Source organism: Cucurbitaria berberidis (genome assembly GCF_010015615.1).
Source record: "Cucurbitaria berberidis CBS 394.84 unplaced genomic scaffold K460scaffold_2, whole genome shotgun sequence".
Taxonomy (NCBI): Eukaryota; Fungi; Ascomycota; class Dothideomycetes; order Pleosporales; family Cucurbitariaceae; genus Cucurbitaria; species Cucurbitaria berberidis.
The window spans coordinates 4,522,514-4,535,302 of NW_024468936.1; the positions used below are offsets into that span (position 1 = coordinate 4,522,514).

Here is a 12,789-nt window from a genome sequence, read left to right on the forward strand (position 1 = left end):
ATTCGGTGGTTGACCAAGTTGAGCGCGCTAGGCTACACCCGCCAGGACCAACTGCCCGCATCTGCCCACCCACCTACTCAACGCGACCCTTGTGACTGCAGACTGCACAACTACGCTGACCAATATCCACCCAACACGCCCTCTTTGCCTTGCTGCCTTGTCCAGCTGTACCGCGCCACCGCCCGCGTGCCTCCGCTCTAGTCCCTCGCAGTTTAGTCGCTCCTTCGCCGCAGCCTGGCTGGTTCCGTCATCAGGCGGGACTGGCTCACATCTAAATCACGACGCCGCCCGCCGCTCGCAAGCGGAAGGCTTCTGAGGCAGATAACCACCTGAGTCCTGCAGAAGAGCCGCCGCAGAAGAAGAAAATACATAAATCCCACGCCATCGACTTACCTGCCACGCCCGTCACGGACGACTCCGACAAGATGGACTCCGAGGACGAATTCAACAGCTCCATGAGCGGGGATGATTTTGACGACCAAGACAGTGATATGGGCTTGGAAGAAGGTAAGCAGCGCTTGTTTCCTGTTCCGTGGGCGTCTGGTACTGATTGCAGCTTGCAGACTCCGACTTCGATATGGAGCAAGATGACGTTGGGTTCGAATCACAGGACAAGGACATCAAACCCACCAAGCAGGCATATGAAGTAGACTTCAAAGTCTTCGACCCCGCACAAATACAGGGACAGCAAGACAAGCAAATCGACGAAGTGTCGAGCATCCTCGGCCAACCGCCCGAGGCCTCCGCCATCCTCCTCCGACACCTGCGATGGAACAAGGAGCGTTTGATCGATCAATACATGGAGAAGACGGAGGAAGTATTAGAGAACGCGGGGCTTGGACAGGACTCCACAATCAATCCTCCGAAGCTACAGAAAGTCCAGGGGTTCGTCTGCGATATCTGCTGCGACGACAATCCGAACATGGATACCTTCGCCATGAAATGTGGCCACCGGTTCTGCATAGACTGCTATAGGCAATATCTCAGCACCAAGATACAAGATGAGGGTGAGGCAGCACGAATAAGATGCCCAGGAGAGGGCTGCACACGGATTGTAGATTCGAAATCGCTTGACCTCCTTGTTACCGAAGATCTTCATGACAGGTATGTGAGCAGTTGCGGGCCCTTTGGAACTTTTTTGACAAACGTAGATACCACGTACTCCTCACACGAACCTACGTCGATGATAAAGACAATCTCAAGTGGTGCCCAGCACCTGACTGCAAATACGCCGTCGAATGCCCAGTAAAGAGCAAGGATCTTGGCAAAGTCGTGCCTACAGTGCACTGTGATTGCGGACACGACTTTTGCTTTGGTTGCACATTAAACAACCATCAGCCGGCACCGTGTGCGCTAGTGAGAAGATGGATGAAGAAATGCGAGGACGATTCAGAAACGGCGAACTGGATATCGGCGAACACCAAGGAATGCCCAAGATGCAATTCTACTATTGAGAAGAACGGAGGTTGCAATCATATGACATGCAGGAAGTGCCGTCATGAGTTCTGCTGGATGTGTATGGGTGTGTGGTCTGAACACGGCACCAGCTGGTACAACTGCAATCGATTTGAGGAGAAGAGCGGGTCAGACGCCCGCGACGCTCAGGCTAAATCACGACAGTCACTCGAGCGATACCTACATTACTATAATCGCTACGCGAATCATGAACAGTCCGCGAAGCTAGACAAGGACATATATCTCAAAACGGAGAAGAAGATGCAACAGTTGCAGAATTCCTCGGGCATGTCCTGGATTGAGGTACAATTTTTGGATCAAGCCTCTCAAGCACTTCAACAATGCCGGCAGGTGCTCAAATGGACCTACGCCTTCGCATACTATCTAGCCCGTAACAATCTCACGGAGATATTCGAGGACAACCAAAAGGATCTTGAGATGGCCGTAGAGAACCTCAGTGAAATGTTTGAAAAGCCAATCGACCAGCTGCAGAACCTAAAGGTCGATATGTTGGATAAGACATCGTATTGTACGAAGAGGAGGGCCATTCTTCTCAATGATACGGCCGAGAACTTAAAGTCAGGTACTTGACAACCCTCAGACTATAGCAAAACCCTCCGGTCAATGGTTGCTAACTCACTGTACAGGCAACTGGGAATTTAATGTGTCCCTGTCGTAGAACGCTCGGGGCCCTGGAGGTCCGGAATATCGTCTCATCCACCCCCTCTTCAGCATGGCTGTATTGCATAGTTCTGATGCGGGCGTAGGAGGAGTAGAGTCATTTGCATGGCATTGTTTTGTGGTATCAGCGGTTAGCGGCTAGGCATAGCATTCCCCACGGCTTAAAGAGAAATGAAATAGATGTCGATACCAGCTCTGGTGTGTTGAAGTGACCGTACGTTAAATCATATACTAGGTCTAATGTCTCCTCCTCGGGGCATTTAGGATTTTACTGTTTCGTACGTAGGGCTTTGGTACGTCTACTTGTGTGTGTATGCGGAAGGTCTTGGCTAGCACGCCTTATTCGTAGGTGAGTGCGTAAGTGTGAATTTGTTTTCGAAGTTCACCGGGGAGCTGGAAGAAGATGCTCTGAGTGCTGAGAGAGGTAGACGTCATCGGGGGGAGAGTTCGCAAACATGTGTAGAAGGTGAATCTTTATGATAAATTAACAGTTACAAGATGTTAGGCGGTTGAACAGTGACAGGAACGTGTGCATCTATATAGTATTGAAGTATATTAACCCAAAAATCCATTGAACGTCGTCTTGCATTCCATGGTCCTGGAAAGAATTTGATTATAGATCCAGCCAGTTTGAACACTAACCACTATGGGGCCTTATACGCGCTTCGTTCACAGTGATTCTACAAGCTGGGTATGCATTCAAGCTCCTTTCTCTTTTCTACTACTTTGTTTTCCATCAACCAAATCTTCCATGCTCAAACATGAAATCCCAGTGTAAATTCCCTTCTGGTCTCCGTCCTCTGGGCATCTCTTCCTCTCTACCGTACCACTCCCCCATTGGCATCCAGTCACCGGGCCCGTCATTCATATTCGCGTACATTATCGGCCTACTCGACATTCTCGGTCCCATGCTAGGTCTTCGCAGATCCCACATAGGACTCACGGAGCGGTAGTCGCTGGGGTAGTAGCCAGGTCGCGGCATTTCGCGAGGATCGCGTGGTGGGGAGATGCCGCCATCGTTGACGTGAGGGCTCAAGTAAAAGCGCATACTGCGTATGTGCTATTTTAGTATGGTATACTAAGTTTCAGTAGTTGTCTTGGATGTGGATGCGCGGCGCTGGATGTCGTGGTTAGTGTCTTGCGTTTTTTGGTAGATTTGAAGACAAAGTTTTATACTGTTGGACATTGTGAATAGTGAATTTCTATCATAGTTGAGGTTGTGACATGTTTATTCAGTGCCACCTAAAGGCGATGTGCTGGTCTGCGGTGATGCGGATTCTGACTTGGTGATTGACAACAGTACAAGTCTAAACGAGGTTGGCGCACTATGACAATATGCCAACCTGAATAGTACGTAGCTAGTCTCAGACAGCTTGCTGTTATTTAAAGAGATGACCTAATGGGTAGAATCAATCACGTCAAACAATTCATTTGTTCTTCACGCGGTGTCTCACGTGAATTCTACTATCTTCTTATGCTTCCTCTCAGCTGATCTCAAACAAGCGAGAACCTCAAACTTGCAACTCATAAAATCCCCACTGAACGACCTCACTAATAACGTGGGTGAGATTCTTGCGATTTGCCCCTGAAAATGACATCTCGCTTGGTGATACCGCCGGCGCCATCACCTCCAAGAACCCCGTCACCACAGTACAGCCTGAGAGAACCAGAGGATTTGACGACAGATGTCGCGTACACACAACACCAAACCATCCTAGAATGGTTGTTCGTCTCTATACCCGCCCACCGCTCCCTCCACACCCTCCCCACCCTTCACCGCACCACTCTCATCTACGGAACAGCAACACTACGACAGCGCATCACCGACCTCGCCAACCTCGATATCAAGCTCTACCACAAGTATGCGAGCTTACTGTCAGACAAGGAGCATACAGAGAAAGCCTTTGCATATACGGGATGGTGCTGGTTTCCTCCTCCCGATGGTACATTGGAGTTTCTCAGTAGGGAAGATCTAGAGAGGCTCCTTTGGCAGGATGTGGGTGTTTATGACGAGGTCGCGAAAAGCGTGAGAATGTGGAAGAAGGAGGTTGACAACAGGATTGGGGAAAGGAGTGGAGAGAGAAGGGAGAGTCGACCGTAGGAGGTTTGATACAGTTGAATTTGGAGGAACAAGTATTTATTTATACCAATGTGACCATGTACAGTTCAGCTTCATCTTAATTCTTGTGTTTCTGCATGAGAACCGCAGAATGGATGCTGACTATGACTAGAGGTACGATAGTCAGAACAACGAATGACCAGAGAAGTATAACTCCCCGACTCTTATGCGTCGACCCAATGTACATTGCAATTGTAATTTCCAGGGGATGCCAGAGATGCACGAAGGCGAACACTGGTTTGATGGCGCCGCCTCCCCGACGTAAATATATACCTGCCATGATCGCACCAAAAAATACGAGGAAGGTAGTAAGCCACCACTTCTCTCTCTTCACCCAAAGTTTGAATCCCCATCCAGAATCACCTTTTCCGTCCTCTCCAGTTGATAGAAGGGACGTTTCATACGAAATGGCTCCGCCACGCAAGTCTTTCGTGATGCGGTGGCGTAGTTTGAACTCCGGAAGTGTGGATAAGTCAACCCCTTCCTCTTTTCCGTATTCTTCTAATCGTGATCGCATAGCATCTGCAAGTTCAAAGACGGCTTTAAATTCGCCCGCCACGTCTTGTAGGCCTCGCTTTTTCATGATGATGTGGGAACGAAGCCATATGATGTATATGCCCAAGGACCAGACTATCAAGAAAACCGTCATGAAAAATAGTTGAATGAACGAGAAACCCCATTTGTAATCCTAATTATGTAGTTAGTACAGTAATGAGTACATTAAAGAGTTATGAAGTACCAGCAAAGCCTGGCAGCTCCCATGCTCCCTGACGAAGTCCAAGGGGTATGTCTTGTTTGAATATGTCCATGTCATCCTCAGCTTTTGGCCAAATCGTGATTCATATCTGTCGCGATCTTTGGGAGAATATGGTATATATAAGGCTGATATATTAAGGGTGGGAGGTGGTATCTTGATGTCCATAAAAACAGAAGGTTCGTTCTTGATGCCAAAGAAATCATGCGTTTGTACGTCTAAGCACAAGACATGTTAATATCTGTATCCCTGCCTTGCAAGAATCTCTAGTAACACTCACAGCTAGTGACATTCCCCATCACATAGCAATCTTCAATTCTTAGAAGATTGTCTCTACAGTAATTGTGGGTGTTCTCATCATCGTCTGTAAGGATTGGGTCACCTAGATAGAGGCTGTGAATACCAACTCTGTTCCAACGACGAATCAATTTACTCACTATGAATGGTGGGGCTTATTACAACATAGTTGCCGCCTTTTCCAATCCTCCACCCGTCATGAATGGTATACAGGGCAAAACGGAAGTCTTCAAAAGCAATGAGTTGAGTGTCTGTAGCAGCCACATAAGCCTTAACATTTCCACTGTAACCAGTCATGGCACTGCCAAAGGTTGGGAACACCAAAATGAAAGCCATGGTCATAACAATGAACACCATTGCCGTCTTCGAGTGTAGGCCGTGGCGACGCGTAAAATCTCTAACTATACGGGGAGTGGCAACGAGGAGGGACTCATTTTGCAGAAACACAGTTCGATAAGTTCCGAACGTAACAGGGGTGACTTCCATAGATGTTGTGACATAGTTGGCAAAAACGCGCCATGAGATGAATGCAAGCAGCGCTTGACCTCCGCGACCGAAGAACTGATAGAAAGTTAGTTCACGCAGTTATCGAACCTGGTGATTACGGGGCAGGATATGTCCAGAGACTCACCACATCCCAAATAATGTCAACAGCCTTCGCTTGGGCGAAGGTCAGGTTGCCAAATCCTATTGTAACCTGAAAGAAGCTCCACTTCGTCCAGTATCGGTATGTCGAAAGATCAGGAGCAAAGGATCCATCAGGCTGACATGCACTTCCTGACCAAATCTTTCGATTCCCGGAACTCCTCGCCCACATGGAAAGGAGCGTAAGTAGAGTAGTAATCCATATGCTGGCAAATAGCCACAAGGCACCACGTTTCCAGCGGGCACGCCAGTCGTTTCTAGCTTGAAGATGACCTTCGAGCCAGAAACTGGCAAAGTGAGAACGTGTCACTTGTAAGGCGGACAAGCCATCAGTGTACATTCGCTTCATGGATGACAAAGAAGGAACAAGTGCTTGAACGAGTGTGAAGCTTTTGTGCGTCGGAGCATGCAAACAACTAGGTACTAAAAAGCTGGGCGTAGAAAACGGTGGCTCAGAAATATGTAGAGCGAATACGTAGGTATTATAACCTATAGTCTTGTGGAGGGTTAAGAGGATTTTCGAAGCGCCTATGCCCTAGCTGAGCTATCGCTGGTTCTGTGAAGGTACTTTGAGTGTGGAGATGTTCGGGGAGGGTAGGTGGCTAGGTTGGTTAAAAGAAAACGGATGAGGACGATCATCTGACCGCAGCAGATAATCTGGGGGCCAAAAGAACATTTGAAACTCATGCGGTGTAGTATGATTGGTACGATGCTGTCTGGTCAATGGGGTTCGTTTTTTGGAGGGGTCAACATTAAACGCCACCCTTCCACAAAAGACGCCACACAATAACATAATGTCAGCAAATATTAAGGAATACAACTTTACTTGCCTTCATACACGTAATTTGCTTATTAAGCTGGGAAATTTAGCGTTGTTGTGATGTAGGCGTTACAAGAGGTCCGTTTCTCGTGGTTCGATGAATATGAGCTCTTCGCAGGAAGCAAGGCTCCAACGACACCATAATCTGCGCCCTATCACTTAGTAATTACTGGATTACTAAATACATACAGAAAACGTCCATGTGCTTAGTAGTGAGTTAGTAATTACTAGTTTTTTTGCAACCCTGCGCCAAGTAAACAGTCGCCTAAAGATCCGTCCGAAATGTCACTCGAGTCAGGCCTCCTCGGTACACGAACATTTCTCAGCCCCATCCACCTGGGCATCGCCCCCAGGCTAGTACCTAGTGGCACTAGCGGTAACTACCTCACCAGGCTACTCACCGGAAAACAATATTGTAATGTCACGATAGCGCGCTGCAACAAAACAGAGTTTTGTTGTTTTCAAGAGTTCTATGACACAGCTCGCACGTCAGCTTTCTCCTGCATTTTTCTCCATGTCTTCCGGAGCATACTCCGAATATCTTCATTTCGAACGTTAATCATTTCCGGTTAAAGATTCTTTCGGGCGCAGTTCTTGTTCATCTCCTAGTACGAAGAGTGGCGCTGTAGTCTACCGCAGGAACAGGCTCAGCTCGCTTATGTTCAACGCCTTGGGACAAGTCACAACACGGGATATGCCACGCATGTCCATTTTCGACCACATGAATTTTACGCCAAGGAGTACGACGCCGTAGATCACTAGAACGGGGTAGCTTTATGCTCAAAAGAGAAAGGAAATGCTGCCACACAGCAAAGTTCGGGCCCTCGTGAAATTCAGCTGCTCAGCCTTGTGGTACTAATGTGCATTATTTTTGCTACGAGGAGTATAAGAACGGGGGAGGCAGCTGGTGTACAGGCAGCCTTGGTTGAAAACGCCCTACTACACCTTGAATCCCCCTAAACTTCGCAGCTTGAAGATATCCAAGATGTTCAGCTCGATTGCAACTCTGCTCGCCTTCAGCGTAACTGTTTACGGTGTAGCTTTCGATGGACCCCTTCCAACACCCATCGATGACCTCCTCCACGCCGATATCAATGGGTGGTCACCAAAGCCTACAAATGAACCGCGCTCTCTTCCCGACCTCTTCCGTCGACAAAACGATGACGGGTTGTGCGGATACATCCAGGGCGATGCAGGTAAGACCACAATTATCCCCTTCCTTACGCGCTCCCCCCTCCTACTTTAATCGAGTACTTACACTACCTTCTAGAGCTACCGGTATCCTGTACGACGGGCGGCTGCTTCTACAATACCGTGCTCGACTGGTTTGGCTGCTGCACTGGCTCCTCTATCGACTCCTGCAAGATTGCAACGCGCTGCATCGCCTCCTCTGCCGTGGATGCCTGTCTCGCTAACCCCTCGTGCTCCAACGATCAATATCTCACTGCCTGTACGGCGTCCAGCGCACCCTTCTGCGCGGAAATGTATAGTGTTGTCTCGCGGAAGACGGTCAGTCACCTAGTGTGTGCTCCGACGGCGACGGTCGTGCAAGTTCTTAGGTCGAGTGGGAGTTTAGGTAGTGCGTCGAGCCTGAGGGTATCATCGATTTTGAGGACATCGAGCGCGAGGGTTACGAGTTTGGCCCCGTCGAGGATTTTATCTGCGAGGCCTTCTTCATCGACGTTAGATGAAGATGATGAGGAATCGAGTGTCATAGTGGCTGATACGAGGTCAACAACGGATGTACAGAGTGCTGGGTCATCCAGTGCTTCCCTGACCGTGGCAGCTACTAGTTCCCAGTCGACGGCTGGCGCTGCTATGCAGACCGTTGCAGCAGTTGTTGGTGCGGCCGGAGGTCTTGCGGGTGCGATTGCTTTGTTGTTCTAGCTTACTAGGCTGGAAGATGCTCTATTTATTTGGAGTGAAGCGATTGGTGATATCGGAAATGTATTTATTCTTGATACCCGGACATTAAACTGTCACAAGTCTGACCTCGCTCAATACATTGAAATCTACTGTTACACCGATGGCGTACGCCTGCGACGCCGGTGACGCGGGGAATATGCCAAATGGAAAACCAACTTGTGACCAAGACAATCCATTCCACTCCAGCCAATGTAAGAAGGTAGGTAAACAGGGAATGTCTGGAGTGACTGCAAGGTCATGCTGCAGGAGGTGGAACGAAGGGGGCTGGCCCCAATTGCTCAATTTGCCGGATGAGAAAGCTCTTCTCGTCGATGAACTGTTCGTCTTCTGTGCGGTCTTCGAGGAATGAGGGGAGGAAGCGTAGAAGCTTCTCGCGGTTGCTAATGAGGATCTTTTGCACCGCCATGGATTTGTTTGGATTTGCGACAAATACCTACTAGTGTGAGCACGAAACATGTGGTTGATTGTTTGTGTGAAAGGGGGTACTCACTTTGAAGACATGAAACCCCTCATAATTGATCATCTTCCTGTCATCCCGTAACAGTTTCATGATGATCTTGAGGTTCTCGCCCGAGTCCACGTATTGTGTCATAACATTGTAATTTGCACGATCGAGGAGGATTTCGCCGAGGAGTTTGATGGATTGCCGCTTTGTGACATAACTTTCCGACTGTATCAGCATCGAGTTGTATTTTGTGAAGAATGTATCGAAATTCGTTTGTAAAAATGTGGCCACCAAGGGCTTATGCTTCGTGAGGATTTCCTATTCGTCATGTCAGTCATCATATTAGGATAGTCCAGCCCGCATGTTGTACCCTGAATGTGTTAAAGGCGTCCGCGCTGACTTCGAACGCGCCCTTGTCTATCCAACCGAAGAATTTCCAAAACACACCATTCCCAGATGATGCCATGTCAGGATTGACGCTCCCAAGATCGACTGACTTCCCATCCTCCATCGGTTCGTCGTATAGGAGCAGCGCAGCGATCGCATCGTACTTGAGCGCCTCTCGAAGGATCCCTCCACACGGCATGGCACTCTCCCGCCTATCGTAGCCTCGACATAATGCTATTATGATGTCTGGTCGATATTGTACCACGTGCTGTAGCACTTGTGGATCTGATGCCCCGTCGGGCTTGTAGCGAAACGCGGTCGAGAATATGACTTGAGCGTCCTTTCGCGATTCGAACGGTAGCTTGTGGATATTCAGCGCTAGGACGTAGAGTAAGTCTTCGTTGAGGATGCTCGTGAGGAGCTGGAACACGGCTTCAGGATTGACTTCTGTGTCTTCTCGGAAGTTAGCGCTTCTGTAAAGGTCCATGGGCGGCGGGGCGCCTGCGCGCAGTTTGGACGTTATTTCAAGAGTGCAATGAAACGCAAGTAGTACCAGGTGTACCCTGAAGCCTGAATTTCATCTGCTGAAGGTCCAGAGCAAGTCCCTCTTCCAGCTATCACAGGTCAGCCCGACTCAACAGTCCGGCATGGTGGGGTGTAATCGAACCTTGGGATTGGCCTTGTCCTCTTGAGCAAGACGCTGCGTAAGTTCTTTGATAGAACGCGTGAGCTCAAGATTACTCTTCTGCTTGTTGCGAAATAGGAAGGCCATGTTGAGTGTAATGGGAAAGCCTCCAGAGCGAAGTTCGAAGTGGGATGTTGGCGACGATGGGGGCTGCAACTTGCAGCCGGGGCCAGACAAGTTCTATTTGGACGGCGACGACATGCAGGCGACTGATAGTGAAAGGTAATGTCGGGTCAGCAGGGTGGTAATTGCATACAGGGGTGTTGTGCGAGTTGTTGTCCGCTGTTGCTTTGCTATGGTGATGCGGTTGCTCGTGAATGGTGGCGGGTGAACCCTGCAGCAAGCTAGCGCCCGTCGAAATCGCTTGGCGATGGCCCTGACTTCACGCCAGCCTGTTTTATCTCCACAGTTGCCAGCTTGCCCAGTCATTGAATCACTATTCATGTCTCACAAGGCAGTCGAGATTATTCAGTTCAGGTACAAGTCTGGTGGATCGCCTCAGACGTCATAGGATTAAAAACTCCTACACCCGGATTCTCCCAAACTCTCAAAGATCTTTCAGCCGCATATGAATCTCAACTGCGCAATTGCAAACAGTCTCGGAAGGGTTTCGTGCTACAGAGAAAGAGTCTGATTGTTACCCCTGGGTGCCGCCTCATTGTGCGAAGTACGGATGGTCAAGAACCTGATATGGTCAGCCAGCTTACACTTAGCGAATTTGCATTGCCGTACCTTCGATGCAGTCAATCTGGCCCCGCTCTCGTATCTAACTAGTTGGCTCACGATGTCTTGCTCTGATTCTGATAGGGTCGGTAGCAATGCAGACCAATTCTGCGCAGGATACTCGTGGAACTGCACTTTACCCCAGTCTGGAAAGTTTTCCGCCTCCTACTTCTGTTAGCTTCTCTCCTAAGCATGATCAAGGTGTAGTCATCTCACCGGCCATACGTCCAAATTTGGAGTCCCAAGCTTCTTGAACACGCTCTGTATCAGTGCCAAGTCACTCCCCAGCTCCCCGGAATCGAATAGCGTTTCGTGGTTCGGATCTAAGGCTTCGGCGACTGTGCAACCGGCTGCCCACAGATCTAGGCTGCAGCCGTAATGCTTGTTTCCAAACATGAGTTCTGGTGGTCTGTAGCAGGTGGTACCAACGTCTGTGATCTTCGAGGCTGCTGCTTCCATACCAGAGGTCTCAGGTGCCCACGCGATGCCGAAGTCTGATAAATAGGCTGGACCGTCGAGAGACTTGAGAAGAATGTTAGACGGCTTGATGTCGCGGTGGATCACTCCTCGGCTGTGTATAAATGTCAGGGCCGAGAAGAGGTCTTTGAGGCAGATCTGAATCTGCTTTTTTGACAATTTCTTGTCGTGCAGCAGATCACTGAAATCGTAGCGTACGAAAGGAAAAACGAGGACAAATCGACTGCCATCCTCGCGGAAAGTCTCTAGGAGTGGCAAGACACGGTCGGAAGCTGCAAGCTTCAAGATACTGGCTTCTCTTTTGGAGTCATGAGGTGGCTCCATCAGGGATGGTGTGGTGACTTTTAGTGCTACAAGTTGATTCTTGGATGTAAACTCTGTTGGGAAGTATCCGTCCTCGGACAACGCAGGCGCCTTGTAGACAGTGGAGAATAGACCTTCGCGGTAGTAGACGGCATTCAGATACTTGCCAATGGGTCTGCCACCCGGTGTTGGGACATATTCTTCATCCTGACGTTTGAGTTAGTAGGCGATGGAAGTATAACCACCGCCCCTGCACTGACCTCTAATGTCGGAAATTCAAGCGATGGTCGCGGGAGGCTGGCTATCTTTGCATTGCCCCGTCGTTCATAGTCCTCCTGTAGCACCGTCAACTAGTCGCTTATGATAACCCCCTGGAGTTCTTTACAATCGACTGCGCTTCATGGTAAAGTCTAGTTTCAGCTATGGCAGCGTCCCTGCGGGCGTCTTCTGGCGAGAGAGTTGGGTCCGACGTCTGCAAAGCACATGTTCTGTGACGTGGTTAGACTAGTTGATAGCACTTGGTCAGTACGCACACATGACTTGGGCAATGCAAGGATATGAAATTTGAAGCTAGGGGATTTTTCTCAAGATCAAAGGAGATAGATAGTCTTACGAGGATATCCCTGTGCAAAAGTGCGAGCCGGTATGTAGTCATGTTACTTGCATTTTCGTGACAGCTGACAAACGAGCAGAGAAGTCCAAGCTCATGCGCCAGTCCGAGTTAGCCATGTGGCTCCAAAGCCTTGAGGCAAAAGGTCAATTGTGGATTTGCTGTTGTTGGAGTTGGGTGAGGAGAGGAGAGGAGAGGAGAGCAGTGAAGAATGCCAATTGGGCTGTGAATCGTAACGGCCCAAGACAACTAGAACATGCACTCTCTTTTTTCGCCTGCCCGCAGCCCAAGCAGCCTACCGCCCTAGAACCGGGGGCGCCCCGTTTTTGTGCATAACTATCTCGTTCTCCATTCTTCTCGAATGCTAGCGGCTATTCGGCCTATACTTGCTTGTTACTAAGGTTACGTCAGGTCCCGCGGGCGGGCTCGACCACGGGTTTTGATCTAAACCCAAGTGGGTTG

At 49.3% G+C, this 12,789-nt stretch overlaps 7 protein-coding genes across 7 annotated transcripts; 3 read left to right on the forward strand and 4 right to left on the reverse strand.

Moving 5' to 3' along the window:
• Nucleotides 1–74: 74 nt before the first annotated feature.
• Nucleotides 75–2,381, forward strand: K460DRAFT_77691 (ankyrin repeat and IBR domain-containing protein 1). Its single transcript, XM_040938678.1, has 4 exons — nucleotides 75–507; nucleotides 564–1,104; nucleotides 1,152–2,038; nucleotides 2,103–2,381. The coding sequence occupies exons 1-4, from the start codon at nucleotides 426–428 to the stop codon at nucleotides 2,132–2,134; spliced, it is 1,542 nt and encodes a 513-aa protein (XP_040791157.1). The 5' UTR covers nucleotides 75–425; the 3' UTR covers nucleotides 2,135–2,381.
• Nucleotides 2,382–2,872: 491 nt separating this feature from the next.
• K460DRAFT_353560 (uncharacterized protein) lies at nucleotides 2,873–3,184 on the reverse strand (the record flags this gene model as incomplete). The annotated part of the gene is made up of 1 exon (XM_040931723.1): nucleotides 2,873–3,184. One exon carries the CDS (start codon nucleotides 3,182–3,184, stop codon nucleotides 2,873–2,875), a length of 312 nt encoding a protein of 103 aa, XP_040791158.1.
• A 579-nt stretch (nucleotides 3,185–3,763) lies between these two features.
• On the forward strand, nucleotides 3,764–4,123 carry K460DRAFT_262329 (uncharacterized protein; the record flags this gene model as incomplete). The annotated part of the gene is made up of 1 exon (XM_040927475.1): nucleotides 3,764–4,123. A coding segment is annotated over one exon (360 nt), but the record flags the coding sequence as incomplete, so codon positions are not given.
• A 190-nt stretch (nucleotides 4,124–4,313) lies between these two features.
• K460DRAFT_334887 (uncharacterized protein) lies at nucleotides 4,314–6,520 on the reverse strand (the record flags this gene model as incomplete). The annotated part of the gene is made up of 5 exons (XM_040930928.1): nucleotides 5,938–6,520; nucleotides 5,447–5,867; nucleotides 5,290–5,391; nucleotides 4,995–5,227; nucleotides 4,314–4,943 (listed from the first exon to the last, which is right to left on the reverse strand). The coding sequence occupies exons 1-5, from the start codon at nucleotides 6,298–6,300 to the stop codon at nucleotides 4,314–4,316; spliced, it is 1,749 nt and encodes a 582-aa protein (XP_040791160.1). The 5' UTR covers nucleotides 6,301–6,520.
• A 1,015-nt stretch (nucleotides 6,521–7,535) lies between these two features.
• On the forward strand, nucleotides 7,536–8,658 carry K460DRAFT_393645 (uncharacterized protein; the record flags this gene model as incomplete). Its single annotated transcript, XM_040935943.1, has 2 exons — nucleotides 7,536–7,967; nucleotides 8,042–8,658. The coding sequence occupies exons 1-2, from the start codon at nucleotides 7,757–7,759 to the stop codon at nucleotides 8,656–8,658; spliced, it is 828 nt and encodes a 275-aa protein (XP_040791161.1). The 5' UTR covers nucleotides 7,536–7,756.
• A 274-nt stretch (nucleotides 8,659–8,932) lies between these two features.
• On the reverse strand, nucleotides 8,933–11,738 carry K460DRAFT_375436 (Mo25-domain-containing protein; the record flags this gene model as incomplete). Its single annotated transcript, XM_040934772.1, has 7 exons — nucleotides 8,933–9,130; nucleotides 9,188–9,445; nucleotides 9,513–9,982; nucleotides 10,083–10,143; nucleotides 10,197–10,277; nucleotides 10,947–11,102; nucleotides 11,154–11,738. 7 exons carry the CDS (start codon nucleotides 11,736–11,738, stop codon nucleotides 8,933–8,935), a joined length of 1,809 nt encoding a protein of 602 aa, XP_040791162.1.
• A 169-nt stretch (nucleotides 11,739–11,907) lies between these two features.
• K460DRAFT_364596 (uncharacterized protein) lies at nucleotides 11,908–12,522 on the reverse strand. Its single transcript, XM_040933029.1, has 3 exons — nucleotides 12,382–12,522; nucleotides 11,978–12,205; nucleotides 11,908–11,924 (listed from the first exon to the last, which is right to left on the reverse strand). The coding sequence occupies exons 1-2, from the start codon at nucleotides 12,444–12,446 to the stop codon at nucleotides 12,076–12,078; spliced, it is 195 nt and encodes a 64-aa protein (XP_040791163.1). The 5' UTR covers nucleotides 12,447–12,522; the 3' UTR covers nucleotides 11,908–11,924; nucleotides 11,978–12,075.
• Nucleotides 12,523–12,789: the final 267 nt, after the last annotated feature.

Excerpts from the sequence above, each read along its gene's own strand:
- K460DRAFT_77691 (XM_040938678.1), top strand. The coding sequence starts at position 426 with ATGGACTCCGAGGACGAATTCAACAGCTCCATGAGCGGGGATGATTTT. Across the intron at positions 1,105-1,151 it reads ACCGAAGATCTTCATGACAG|ATACCACGTACTCCTCACAC; the intron begins GTATGTGAGCAG and ends TGACAAACGTAG. Across the intron at positions 2,039-2,102 it reads GGCCGAGAACTTAAAGTCAG|GCAACTGGGAATTTAATGTG; the intron begins GTACTTGACAAC and ends CTCACTGTACAG.
- K460DRAFT_364596 (XM_040933029.1), bottom strand. The coding sequence starts at position 12,446 with ATGGCTAACTCGGACTGGCGCATGAGCTTGGACTTCTCTGCTCGTTTG. Across the intron at positions 12,206-12,381 it reads TTGTCAGCTGTCACGAAAAT|AACATGTGCTTTGCAGACGT; the intron begins GCAAGTAACATG and ends ACCACGTCACAG.